Source organism: Silurus aristotelis (genome assembly GCF_946808225.1).
Source record: "Silurus aristotelis genome assembly, chromosome: 19".
Classification (NCBI taxonomy): domain Eukaryota; kingdom Metazoa; phylum Chordata; class Actinopteri; order Siluriformes; family Siluridae; genus Silurus; species Silurus aristotelis.
The window spans coordinates 15977861-15992368 of record NC_139592.1 but is presented as its reverse complement, the minus strand read 5'-3'; the positions used below and the strand labels follow the sequence as shown (position 1 = coordinate 15992368).

Below are 14508 nucleotides of genomic sequence, written 5' to 3'. Positions count from 1 at the left end.
AGCACAGGCTGTGAGGAGTCTGTGGGCCCGCTAGCATCCAAAAATTCTCCCTCCTCGGAGGAAGAGATTCGGAGCTCCACGTCACACGCACTCGGCAGTGGAGGCTGGAGAGAACATATTCGTCTCCATGCCTTCTGCTAGGTCGGCCTGCGAGCCCCCTGACCATCAGTGCCGCTTCGCCTCGGTGAGAGCAGAACCTGAGCCGCAAGGGAGATCACTCTCCTCGAAGAGTGATCTCTGAGAGCGGAGCATGCAAATAGCCATGTGGCTGCAGCACGGATAATCATCTTTCAAGAGAGCAGACTGAACATGCTCCACTCCCAAGCAAACTACACACGGTTCATGCGTGTCTCCCCCCGTAATGAAATAGGAGGAACACACATGCACTTACCTGAACAACAGAAGCTGATGTCGATCCCATCGTGCTCTAATTTTGTAGCTTTCTTTTGGTTTGCGCGACGTCGCTTACCAATGACATCACGACTGCCTACTGGCCAGATTTTACACATGATTCAGAGCATGAACAACCTGGAGGTGTTCCTGAAGCGTTTTGACACAGCTCGAGTTCCTGAAAGGGAACTAATTGTATTTTACACATACAATGCCCCATTGTATGTGCCTATTAAAGATTTTACATCAGGTCAATGAGTAATGTATCTCACCCACCTTCCATGTCTTCTTATTTAAGCTTGCCTATACCCCCACCCACCAATGAAACTGACCAGGAACCTCTTCCACCATTAAAGGTGGAACTACTACACTTCATCATGGACTTTCATCGACAAAGGTGATAGTTACAATACCTAATAGATTGGGAGGGATATGGACCTGAGGTACAGAGCTGGGTCAACAAAAATGATATTATGGACCCCTTACTCACTGACAACTTCCACAAAGAGCACCCTGGACGGCCAGGCCCCAGCTCTCAGTGACATCCCTGCAGGATAATAGAAATGTTTGGAGGTGTCCAGATGGCCAGTGCTCATGCTACCCGAATTCGCGAAGTATTGTGCTCATTTATTTCACTTTACCAAGCTATGTTTATGTTCATGACTTTTTTGTCTCGACCTGTTTCCATCAATTGACATTCATGTTTCTGCCTGTGTGTTTATCAGACTTCGATTTGGATATCCTATGTACCGAACTGTTTGCATGCCGTCTCTCTGCGCTCTCTGCCTCTGTTTAATATATGCGTATGGATTCCAATAGTGTAAATCAATTGCTTCCTTTATTGCTTTAGTTTTGGATTTTGTGGTCTTACCTGTGTGACTTTGTCCAACTGTAAGCGTAATCTGGCGAGATCCTGCTTGCTTTCCACCAGACAAGCCTTCAGCTTCTCATTTTCTGCCAGTGCCTCTGCATAAAGCTAGTAAAATGAAACCGACAAGCAGTAAGTCTTGTTTGTGGTACCTATGAATATTTAATATAAAATATGAACTTATAATAAAAATATAATGTGGATTGGGGTTGTGAAGGACAGCATGCACTTTTACTACTTAACACTCACCCTGTAACATTAATCTTTTCACATCGTCCAGCGCTCCCTTTTATTTCCTAGGTCTCACAAACCACATGACTTCATCTTATAAAACAAGATGATAATCATAAGTCTACTTTTTGACTTCCTTGCTACAGTTGAACATTGCCCACCATATGATGGCCCATAAATAAAACACCTCTGTATTTGCAAAGAAATATAACAATGTTACAATCTACACAAGAAGAGATTAAACACTGCCTGTTTAAATTGCTTCATTATAATGAGAGTGAAAAGGTGGGATTTATTTGGAAAACTCCTTTTTACAACCTTCTGAGCTTAACACTTTTACTCAGGCACAGTATTAGCCATTAAAATGAAGCACAACTAAAACAAGAATTAAGAAGAAGAACTTTCCAATCTTAAAGAATAGCAATTATTAATTGTGCTTTCAATTTTTTTTACCCAGTCTCTATCCATGCAATTTAGGGATGCACCAAATTTTTTGTAAAAATTTTGTGAAAAATGGCATTAGCAGTTTTTGCCCAAAAGAAAAAAGGCAGAAATACAAAGCCGAAAATATGCAAGCCCACCCCTGTGTTTTGCTCTAACTATTATCACTAACTAGGAAGTAATGGAAGTATTTAAAAGTTTCTGATTACAACAAAAAAATTGCAAAATGCAGCGTCTATTCAGTGAAAGTTTCAAAAGGGGTTATGATGCCGAAGCACTTTACCACTACAGGTTTAATTCACCACCTAAAAACAAAACATGCAATTCAGTACCCAGAGTACAGCAAGCAGAGTATATTGCTTAAAAGTACCTCTGCCAGCTCACTAACACCACCGGTTACTGCAGTCTTTGAAAAGTTGAAGATATTTGCAAATGATAGTTACAAAGCATGTGGAATTACAGAGAAAATAATGGAATTCATTGCGCTTACATTAGATACGACATTAGATTTTGTAGACTTATAGAACATACTTAGACACATTACACAGTTCCAACCAGATGCTAATTAGCAGAGACCTGTCTGTCTGAAACGTTGCAAAACACATCCATGAGCTAATGACGACAATCTCAGATTTAAGTTTTACCACAGACATTTGGAGCTCAAATGCAAGTCCAACCAGCATGCATAGCCTAATAGAGCAGTGGATAGATGCTGATTTTAAATTCCAAAACATTTTGCTTCATGCACGTTAGTTTGCTGGGTCACACACTACAGCAGCGATATATGATGCTTTAGCAACCATGATTGACACTACGATTGGCACATCAAAAAGTCTGAAATGAATCTGATTGTGACAGATTATGAACGGAACATGACAAAGGCTATACTTTTTTTTATACTATAGTTCTTTTTTTTTTATTTGTTGTGATACTTTCAATATAAATTTAAAGTGTGACTATTTTACTGGTTTGTAGTTTTTCAGTTCAGATTAATAAAATTTCACAATAGTTTAAGACTATTGTCACAAACATTTCTGCACTCATGTCCATCACTAAACAGTTACCTTAATAATGGAAACATAATAAATGGATATATTTGATCTGGTTAATAAATTAATTAGTTAGTGCAGCAGCAAACAAATTGCAAATCACAAAATCCCCCAGCAGAATTGAGACATTAAAATTGCTCAGTTCATCACAAAAATTTAAAAGTTTAAAATATAAACTTAACACTTATAAGGGCTGTAGATGGTCAGTATTAGCTTTTTACCTTTTTTTTCAATCCTGTTGAAGTAGACAAGATATTGAAAATTTTTTCAATTGCTGAAACTTATGTTTTTTTTACATAAAAAACATAAGTGTGCCCTTAGTTAATATTTTGACAATAGAATACACAAAATTATACCTAATAACAGGACTTCCCTAGATACCATTATCAGGTTCCAACCTAATTGGTGAAGCTGGTTCCATCATTTATGTTTACCTTGTTTTCCTCACAGCAGAAAAAAAAAACAGTGCACATTCTCTTTAACTATAATTAAAAACAGCTACTATAAACCAAAATGTGCATCAAGGATCAGCCCTGAGCCCTTTCCTGTTTGTAGTGGTGATGGACAGGTTGACGGACGAGGTCAGACAGGAGTCTCCCTGGACTATGATGTTTGCGGATGATATTGTGATTTGTGGTGAGAGTATGAAGCAGGTTGAGAAGAGCCTGAAGAGGTGGAGATATGTGCTGGAGAGAAGGGGAATAAAAGTCAGTAGGAGTAAGACAGAATACATGTGTGTGAATGAGAGGGAGGGCAGTGGAGTTGTGCGGTTGCAGGGAGAAGAGCTGGAGAAGGTGGAGGAATTCAGGTACCTGGGGTCAACAGTGCAAAGTAATGGAGAGTGTGTTAGAAAAGTGAAGAAAAGAGTGCAGGCAGGGTGGAGTGGGTGGAGAAGAGTGACAGGAGTGATTTGTGATAGTAGGGTATCTGCAAAAATGAAAGGGAAAGTTTATAGGTCCGTGGTGAGACATGCAATGTTGTATGGATTAGAGACAGTGGCATTGAGTAAAAGACAGGAGGTGGAGCTGGAGGTAGCAGAGCTGAAGATGTTGAGGTTTTTGTTGGGAGTAACGAGGATGGATAAGATAAGAAATTAGTTTATTAGAGGGACAGCGCATGTAGGATGTTTTGGTGACAAGGTGAGGGAGGCGAGATTGAGATGGTTTGGGCATGTGCAGAGGAGGGACATGAATTATATTGGTAGAAGAATGCTGAGGATGGAGCCACCAGGTAGGAGGAAAAGAGGAAGACCAAGGAGGAGGTTCATGGATGTGGTGAGGGAAGACATGCAGGTAGTTGGTGTAAAAGAGGCAGATGTAGAGGACAGGGTGGTATGGAGACAGATGATCCACTGTGGCGACCCCTAATGGGAGCAGCCGAAAGAAGAAGAAGAAGATGAAGAAGAAGAAGAAGAAGAAGAAGAAGAAGAAGAAGAAGAAGAAGAAAAAGAAGACTATAAACCAAAATGTAGAGACAGTCTAACTGTTTTGTCTCTGCATGCAGTTTGGTAAAGTATGTGATAGGATGTTGAAGTATGGTCGGTTGTTGCATGTTTAGTATGTTTGTCATGTCATGAACAATTTGTTTGCAATAAAAACTGCTGTATATTTAGTTTTAGAATGTGTTTTTATAAGAACATTGACATAATCTAGTTTAAACTCGATACTCAGAAATTCCACCCTCTTGCTCCATTTGTGGAAGCATGTAGCACATGCCCATACATAGCACAATTACTTACATCCACATTTCTGTGGATAATGTGTATATATATATCAGTGGCAGGCCGTGCTTTTGGTACCTGGGCCTTCAGTGGGGACTTTCTCAACTTAATCCACCTCTTAATACCACCACTATGATGTCACAATTATAGAAACCATCTATACTAGACAAAAATGCAATATAACAAGTGGCATTACAGAGAAAGAGGCATTTTGCTTATAGTAAATAAAAATATGTAAATAAATTACAACCCACTCACCAGAGATGCATACTCTTAATTTGTACTGCTCCTCAGAGGCTGTAAGCCAGTGGTACCGCTCGTAGGCACTGGTCTAGAAGTGGCAAACACACCTTTTCCCGGACTGAGACAAGCTAGCTAGCTTCAGGATTGGCCGACCTCTCCTCACAATGTCTAACTTTTCTTTAAAATTTATTTTTAAGTATGCCCGGGACCAAATCAATTTCTCTTCCTCCGTAGGATTAAAAAAAGTCTAACTCAGATAAATTAATGTGTGCATCATTCTACAGACGTGTTTTGCTAGTCTAACTTGGCTGTAACAGTTTCCCCATATATATATATATATATATATATATATATATATATATATATATATATATATATATATATATATATATATATATATATATATATATATATACACAGTGGGTACGGAAAGTAATCAGACCCCCTTAAATTTTTCACTCTTTGTTATATTGCAGCCATTTGCTAAAATCATTTAAGTTCATTCTTCTTCCTCATGAATGTACACACAGCTCCCCATATTGACAGAAAAACACAGAATTGTTGACATTGTTGCAGATTTATAAAAAAAAAAAAAACTGAAATATCACATTGTCCTAAGTATTTAGACCCTTTGCTGTGACACTCATATATTTAACTCAGGTGCTTTCCATTTCTTCTGATCATCCTTGAGATGGTTCTACACCTTCATTTGAGTCCAGCTGTGTTTGATTATACTGATTGGACTTGATTAGGAAAGCCACACACCTGTCTATATAAGACCTTCCAGATCACAATGCATGTCAGAGCAAATGAGAATCATGAGGTCAAAGGAACTGCCTGAAGAGCTCAGAGACAGAATTGTGGCAAGGCACAGATCTGGCCAAGGTTACAAAAAGATTTCTGCTGCACTTAAGGTTCCTAAGAGCACAGTGGCCTCCATAATCCTCAAATGGAAGACGTTTGGGACGACCAGAACCCTTCCTAGAGCTGGCCGTCCGGCCAAACTGAGCTATCGGGGGAGAAGAGCCTTGGTGAGAGAGGTAAAGAAGAACCCAAAGATCACTGTGGCTGAGCTCCAGAGATGCAGTCAGGAGATGGGAGAAAGTTGTAGAAAGTCAACCATCACTGCAGCCCTCCACCAGTCGGGGCTTTATGGCAGAGTGGCCTGACGGAAGCCTCTCCTCAGTGTAAGACACATGAAAGCCCGCATGGAGTTTGCTAAAAAACACCTGAAGGACTCCAAGATGGTGAGAAATAAGATTCTCTGGTCTGATGAGACCAAAATAGAACTTTTTGGCCTTAATTCTAAGCGGTATGTGTGGAGAAAACCAGGCACTGCTCATCACCTGTCCAATACAGTCCCAACAGTGAAGCATGGTGGTGGCAGCATCATGCTGTGGGGGTGTTTTTCAGCTGCAGGGACAGGACGACTGGTTGCAATCGAGGGAAAGATGAATGCGGCCAAGTACAGGGATATCCTGGACAAAAACCTTCTCCAGAGTGCTCTGGACCTCAGACTGGGCCGAAGGTTTACCTTCCAACAAGACAATGACCCTAAGCACACAGCTAAAATAACGAAGGAGTGGCTTCACAACAACTCCGTGACTGTTCTTGAATGGCCCAGCCAGAGCCCTGACTTAAACCCAATTGAGCATCTCTGGAGAGACCCAAAAATGGCTGTCCACCAACGTTTACCATCCAACCTGACAGAACTGGAGAGGACCTGCAAGGAGGAATGGCAGAGGATCCCCAAATCCAGGTGTGAAAGACTTGTTGCATCTTTCCCAAAAAGACTCCTGGCTGTATTAGATCAAAAGGGGGCTTCTACTAAATACTGAGCAAAGGGTCTGAATACTTAGGACCATGTGATATTTCAGTTTTTCTTTTTTAATAAATCTGCAACAATGTCAACAATTCTGTGTTTTTCTGTCAGTATGGGGTGCTATGTGTACATTAATAAGGAAGAAGAATGAACCTAAATGATTTTAGCAAATGGCTGCAATATAACAAAGAGTGAAAAATTTAAGGGGGTCTGAATACTTTCCGTACCCATTTTGTGTATATATGTATATATATATATATATATATATATATATATATATATATATATATATATATATATATATATATATGTATGTATATATGTATGTATGTATATATGTATGTATGTATATATACCGTGTTTTTCAGACTATAAGCCGCTACTTTTTTCCTACGTTTGAACCCCGCGGCTTAAACAACGAAGTGGCTAATTTATGATTTTTTCCTGGGTTTTTCCCAGTTTCACAAACTTCAAGCCAAAAAACTGAACTGAAGTACATTAGTGTAGACATTGAGCATCTCTGGAGAGACCTAAAAATGGCTACCAACGTTTACCATCCAACCTGACAGAACTGGAGAGGATCTGCAAGGAGGAATGGCCGAGGATCCCCAAATCCAGGTGTGAAAAACTTGTTGCATCTTTACCAAAAAGACACATGGCTGTATTAGATCAAATGGGTGCTTTACACAAACAAACACACATTGCAACAAACTCAGATATAGAAATGCATTTGCCCTTTAGCAATGCCCTGATGTGCTTCAGATGGGACAACCGTAATTATTCATTGGCTACAGGACTCCCAAAATGCCTGCATACAATAGCAGCAAAACACAGATTAATTTAAACTTTTAAAGATTTACTGGGTTAGCAGGATTTCACCATATCTTATCATCTTTACTCAGCTAGGTGGCTAAGATATTACACAAGATGTGTTTAGATGGAGCATTGTAATTGATTAAGTTTGAAAGTCCAATCCGAATGAAAATGCTCCATATAAACACCTAAATCGGAATAAAGTTGAAGGTATCTTGTAGTTCATGGTTGCCTGGAAGCCCTGCCTGTCAGAGAGTTCAGGTTTTAGGATCCAAGGCAGATGCAAAGAGAGCAAAGGAGAAAAGCGCGCGTGCAGAGCTGAATTGGGGAGCCGAGGTGCACGGAGGGCGAGGATGCCGAGCCGGAAGTTGGGCCGCGTTCAGTGCGAGCAGAGCCGAGACGAGCCGGAAACCGGAGTGCGCTCAGCGCAAGCCTGAAACCGGAGCGTTCAGCGCAAACAGAGCAGAGCCAAGCCGGGAACTGGAGCGTGTTCAGCGCGAGCAGAGCAGAGCCGATAAGCTGAGGGGAGAGTCGGGAAAAAAGGCGCGGTCTGGAAGCCCGGAGGACAGAATTGTCAGGACAGAAACAGGTCAGAAACAGAAAGAAAACAGAGATACGCTGGAGAGCGATCAGGGCAAGCCTAAAGACAATCTGGCACTGTCTGGAGGATTCTGGCCTCCTAATAACTGTTAGGAAAATAGACGCCATTTCGGTGCAGCTGGTTGGGAGGGGGCGTTTCCTCGGTGATTGAGGCGGCAATGCTGGAAGTGCTCAAGTGGGCTGACACTGCCACATGTGCCGGTTGTCTCCATTGTCCTGGACGTGGCTGTGGGTTCTCTTGCCGTGTGCATGCTTTGCCTCTCCGAAGGCGGAGTCTCTAGTATTTAATAGGTATCCACAGCTTCTGGGTGGAGCCTACTTGGACAGTCTTGGAGATGGATCCTGCTGGCCAGGTTCGCATCTGCTTTCAAACTGGTTCAAAATGCAAGGACAGAGTCTTACACCATTCCATGTTGATGTAGACATACAGTCTGCTGCCGCGAGTCTTACCGCAGAGCTGCATTTCTGTTGCTATGAAATGTGGCTAGTTGAATGCCAGTGTCCAGAGTTCTTTTGCTCTGCCACGTCTCCATGAAAACAAAGACGCAGCAGTGTCTGTACTCAAGCCAAGAAAGGTGCTGGAGTCTAATGTAGTACAATTTATTGTCCAAAGAGCAGACATTTGCTAGCAGGATAACTGGTAGAGCAGGCTAGGGTTAGCCTTTAGCCTAGCACCGGCCCCCACTCACTTTCCACACATCCGTGTGTTTATGGTGTGACTGATCAACTTTATTCCCCTGTATTTACTGCAGGTCTGCACATCTCTCTTATTCTTAAAAACTGGTACTAGCACACTCCTTTTCCATTACTCAGGCATCCTCTCACCTTCCCAAATTTTGTTAACCAATCTTGTTAAAAACTCCACCGCCATCTCTCCTAAACACCTCCATGCTTCTACTGGTATGTCATCGGGTCCAACCAACTTTCCACTTTTCATCCCCTTAATAGCTGCTCTCACTTCCTCCATACTAGTCATATTCACTTCCTGCTTCACCATCTCCACATCATCCAACCTTCTCTTTTTTCATTTTTCTCATTCATCAGCTGCTCAAAAAACTCCCTCTATCTTCTCAACACACTCAATAATAGTTACACTCTAAAAGGTTTAGTAATATACCTCTCTTTTAATGTTGTCTCTTTTTTTTATTTTAAAGTTTATTTAAAATTATCTTCTCTTTATTCTTTCTTTTCAAACAAGGGTGCATTGTATAAACCAGAATATAATGTTGTATTAACATAACTTATACCTTAAATACTGGTCCCGGTACGTTGTACATCTGTTTTAACGCTGTCTTTTTTTTTAAGGCTTGATGTCAAAGTTGACATAAAATTATCTTCTCATTATTTTCCTAACAAGGGTGCATCTTATATACCTGAATATAACATTGTATTAACAAAGTTATACCTTAAATACTGGTATGTTAATACAACCCCTGGCAAAAAGTATGGAATCACCCCTCTCAGAAGATGTTAATTCAAATGTTTAATTGTGTAGAAAAAAAAACAAGCACATATTTTCACTCAACAGTCCAAACTTCTGGCTGTATAAAACACTTAAAAAAAAAAAAAAAAACTAAGAAATATAACTATAGTCAATTACAACTGTTTTTACAGATCAAACAGAGGAAAAAAATATGGAATCACACAAATCTGAGGAAAATTATATGGAATCACCATGCACTTTGCATTTCTAAAACAAACACCTGTATTTGATTACAACTGCTAATTAGTCTGCAGTTAAAAAAGAGTGCTTGCACACATTAGTGATGTGTTGAACCAAGATGATTGACAAAACTCATGGCTCCAACACGAGAGATGTCAGTTGAAACAAAGGAGAGGATCATCAAACTTCTCGAAAAAGGTAAATCTTCACGGAATGTTGCAAAAGATGTTGGTTGTTCCCAGTCAGCTGTGTCTAAAATCTGGACCAAGTACAAATCAAATGGAAAGGTTGTAAAAGGGAAGCGTACTGGTACACCAAGAAAGAGATCAAAGTGCCAAGACAGAAAACTTAAAGCAATATGCCTTAAAAACAGAAAATGCACAACAAAACAAATGAGGAACAAATGGGAAAAAAGTGAAGTCAATGTCTGTGTCCGGACTGTAAGAAATCGCCTAAAAGAAATGGGATTTACATACAGAAAAGCCAAACGAAACCATCATTAACATCTAAAAAGAAAAAAAAATAGGTTTCATTGGGCTAAAGAAAGACAATCTTGGACTGTGGATGACTGGATGAGTTATATTCAGTGATGAATCACGAATCTGCATTGGGCAGGGTGATGATGCTGGAACTTTTGTTTGGTGCCGTTCCAATGAAATTTATAAAGACAACTGCCTGAAGAAAACATGCAAATTTCCACAATCATTAATGATATGGGGTTGTATGTCAGGTAAAGGTATAGGAGAGATGACAGTCAATACATCTTCTATAAATGCACAAGTTTATGTTGAGATTTTGGACACTTTTCTTATTCCATCAATTGAAAGGATGTTTTGTGATGGTAGCATAATTTTTCAGGATGATAATGCATCATGCCATAGGGCAAAATCTGTGAAAACATTCCTACAGGAAAGACATATAGTGTCAATGGCCTGGCCTGCAAATAGTCCGGACCTCAATCCAAATGAAATTCTGTGGTGTAAATGAAAGAAAATGGTCCACGACAAGGCTCCAACCTGCAAGGCTGATCTGGCAACTGCAATAAGACAAAGCTGGAGACAGATTGATGAAGTATACTGTTTGTCATTAGTTAAAGCCATGATTCAGAGAATTCAAGCTGTTATACTAGCCAGAGGTGGTGCAACAAAGTACTAGTAGTGTTTTTATTTGGTGATTCCATATAATTTTCCTCAGATTTGTGTGATTCCATATTTTATTCCTCTGTTTGATCTGTAAAAACAGTTGTAATTGACTATAGTTATCTTTCTTTGTTTTTTTTAAAAGTGTTTTATACAGCCAGAAGTTTGGATTGTTGAGTGAAAATTGTTTTGTGGCATATATGTGCTTGGTTTTTTTTTCTACACAATTAAACATTTGAATGAACATCTTCTGAGAGGGGTGATTCCATACTTTTTGCCAGGGGTTGTAGTATGTTAAATGTTAACTGGTATGATCATCAAAATGGTCTATTCCTTATTTTGCAAACAATGGTGCATTTTATTTAATCAGGAAATGTACCATACTGTCTTAATACACTTTGGATAAAACTTTAAGTTCTCCAAAGCAAGTATAACCCAGAAACCATGGCCACAAATGCATGAACAAAGGGAGTTTCTCCCTTCAAAATGGAAAGTCAGACTCTCCAGGGAGCGTCTGACTCCCTGGAGAGTCAGACGCTTAGAACAGCCCAGCAGCGACTCTTCGGGACGAGATCTCAAATACTTTTTGAGATTTTCCAGCAAGATTTATCTTAAAGTCAGTCAGCCAGGTCAAGTCAACTCGCTCGAGGGAAGGGCCCGAGGGCCCAAAGGCCAAGAGGGTCAGACATTCGGAACAGCTTAAAAACGACTCTCTCTTCCTCCAAGATCTTCCGGCAAGCTTCACTTTTCAAGAAAAACAACTGCTCTGATCTTCAGGAGAACCTGGAAGAACATCTGGCTCCATTCTAACTGACTCTTCAAAGATCTCTTTGTCGCATCCGGACTCTTGTGCAACAAGCCAATGCAAGTAACCGTTTTACCAACCAATTTAGATGCGTATTTAAGTGTGAACCCCTTTATTGAATCTTAAGGTGAATTTAAATTTCTGTGACGATTTCTCAGTTAGGGTGTGATTAATTTTGAAGCTTAATCTTGCCATTCCTTTCCTTTCTTTCTTTCCTTTCCTCTTTTCCTTTCTCTTCCTCCTTTTCCTAATATTAACTTTTGTTTATTTTTACTTTCATTCTTGTTTTCTTTACTTCTTTTGTTTGTTTGTGTAGTTAGTTCTATGTTGTGTTTGTCTCATTCATTAAACGCCATAATTTTTCACAAGTGATTGTCTCTGAGTGCCGCTCACATTTTAAGGTTCCTGCAACATTCGATCTGAACTACATGCTTTAAGATTGTATGGTATAAAGTAAAGGGGGGGTTGCGTCTTTCTTGGCCGGGGAGATACCTCTTTTATAGAATTAATAAAGATTATACTCGGACGAAACAGACCAAATAAGTGTAACATTAATTCCATTACCGTCAATTCAACTTAATTTAAATATTTAGGAGTAACTATAACCCGTTATAATTGCTTATATTTTTCTTTGCGAGCTAAATTCGCTACATATAATGGTGGAGAATGCGGGAAAACTGTTATTCAATCTATATACTCATTTTATCTTTATCAATTGTTTTTTCCTCTTCTCTCCCATTCGCTAAATATAATGGTGGAGAATGCGGGCAAACTGTTATTCAAACTATATACTCATTTTTTCTTTATCAATTGGTTTTCCCTCTTGTCTCCCTTTCGCTACATATAATGGTGGAGAATGCGGGCAAACTGTTATTCAAACTATATACTCATTTTATCTTTATCAATTGGTTTTCCCTCTTCTCTTCCATTCGCTACAGTTGCGTAATGCTAACGACAGACGCATCCCTCACGGTGTGGGGAGTGGTCATGAGTGGCCGATCCGCGTTACATCGTTCATGGCATATAAACTGCCTGGAGATGATGGCTGTGCTTATGGCACTCAAACACTTCCTCCGAGACCTGAGAGGTTACCACGTGCAAGTCTGTGTGGACAACACATCGGTGGTCTTGTACATTAACCTCCAGGGGGGTCTCTGATCTCGCCCCTGTACAGGCTGGCACGCTGGATCCTCCTGTGGTCCCAGGGGAGACCCCTCTCACTGAGAGCCATCCACATCCCAGAGGTGGTGGAGCAGATTTGGCAGAGATATTACAGAGCCTAGGTAGATCTGTTTGTGACTCTGGAGACCTCACTGACCTCTCTTGTTCTCTCTTTTTTACCCAGCCCCACTGGGCTGGAAGTTAAAGGGGTGATGATAAATGTTATCAGTGGCTATGCTCCACAAGTGGGTTGTAAGATGGAGGAGTAGATTGGTGATTGGTGATTGGGGCAGACGTTTATGGGCATGTAGGTAAAGGGAACAGAGGTGATGAGGAGGTGATGGGTAAGTATGGTCTTAAGTAGAGGAATGTGGAAGGGCAGCTGGAAGTAGATACAAAGATGGAAATAACAGTGGTAAATACTTATTTTAGGAAGAAGGAGGATCATAGGGTGATGTATAAGAGTAGAGGAAGGTGCACACAGGTGGATTATGTTCTATGTAGGAGATGCAACCTGAAGGAGATTGGAGACTGTAAGGTGTTGGCAAGGGACAGTGTAGCTAGACAGCATCGAGTGTGGTCTCTTGGATGGTTTTGAAGCTGAAGAAGAAGAGGAGGAGAGAGAGAACTGAAAGAAGAATAAGATAATGGAAATTGAAGGAGGAAGACTGTAGTATGAGAGTCAGGGAAGTGGTCAGACAGGGGCTTGGTGGTGGTGAAGAGGTGCTGGATGATTGGGCAACTATTGCAGAAGTGATAAGGGAGACAGCTAGAAAGGTGCTTAGTGAGACTTCTGGAAATAGAAAGAAGACAAATACATGGTGGTGGAATGAGGAAGTGCAGGAAAGCTTAAGGAGAAAAAGGTTGGTAAAATACAATTGGGATCGGCAGAGTGATGAGAAAAGTAGGCAGGAGTACAAGGTATTGTGGCAGCAGGTTAAAAGGGATGTGGCAAAAGCCAAGGAAAAGGCATACGAGGAGTTGTATGAGAAGTTGGACACTAGGGAAGGAGAAAAGGATTTATAACTATTGGCCAGGCAGAGGAACTGAGCTGGAAAGGATGTGAGCAATAAAGGATGGAGAGGGAAATGTGTTGACTAGTGAAGAGAGTATGTTGGGAAGATGGTGGGAGTATTTTGAGCAGCTGATGAATAAGGAAAATGAGAGAAAGGTTGGATGGTGTGGAGATAGTGAAGCAGAAAGTGGATAGGATTAGTAAGTAGGAAGTGAGAGCAGCGATTAAGAGGGTAAAGAGTGGAATGTCAATTGGACCAGATGACATACAGGTAGAAGCATGAAGATGTTTAGGAGAGATGGCAGTGGAGTTTTTAACAAGATTGGTTAACAATATTTTGGAAGGGGAGAGGATGCCTGAGAAAAGGCAAAGGAGTGTGCTGGTATCGATCTTTAAGAATAAGGGAAATGTGCAGACCTGCAATAACTACAGGGGAATAAAATTGATCAGTCACACTATAAATATATGGGAAAGAGAAGAGTTGACCATCTGTAAGCAACAGTATGGTTTCATGCCGAGGAAGAGCACCACAGACGCATTAGTTGCTT

The 14508-nt window shown here is 40.5% G+C and overlaps 1 protein-coding gene and 1 long non-coding RNA gene across 11 annotated transcripts in view; both read right to left on the bottom strand.

Moving 5' to 3' along the window:
• The window catches only part of spo11 (SPO11 initiator of meiotic double stranded breaks), a 175046-nt gene that overhangs the window by 27530 nt on the left and 133008 nt on the right, over positions 1–14508 (bottom strand). For all 10 annotated transcript variants that reach the window (XM_083521234.1, XM_083521232.1, XM_083521235.1 and 7 more), the window contains one exon: positions 1262–1366. In XM_083521234.1, coding sequence (XP_083377360.1) covers positions 1262–1366 — 105 coding nt within the window. The remainder of the gene's footprint in view (positions 1–1261; positions 1367–14508) is intronic.
• Positions 3288–4914, bottom strand: LOC310715095. The gene is made up of 2 exons (XR_014530230.1): positions 4434–4914; positions 3288–3480 (listed from the first exon to the last, which is right to left on the bottom strand). It is a non-coding gene; the product is annotated as an uncharacterized lncRNA (long non-coding RNA).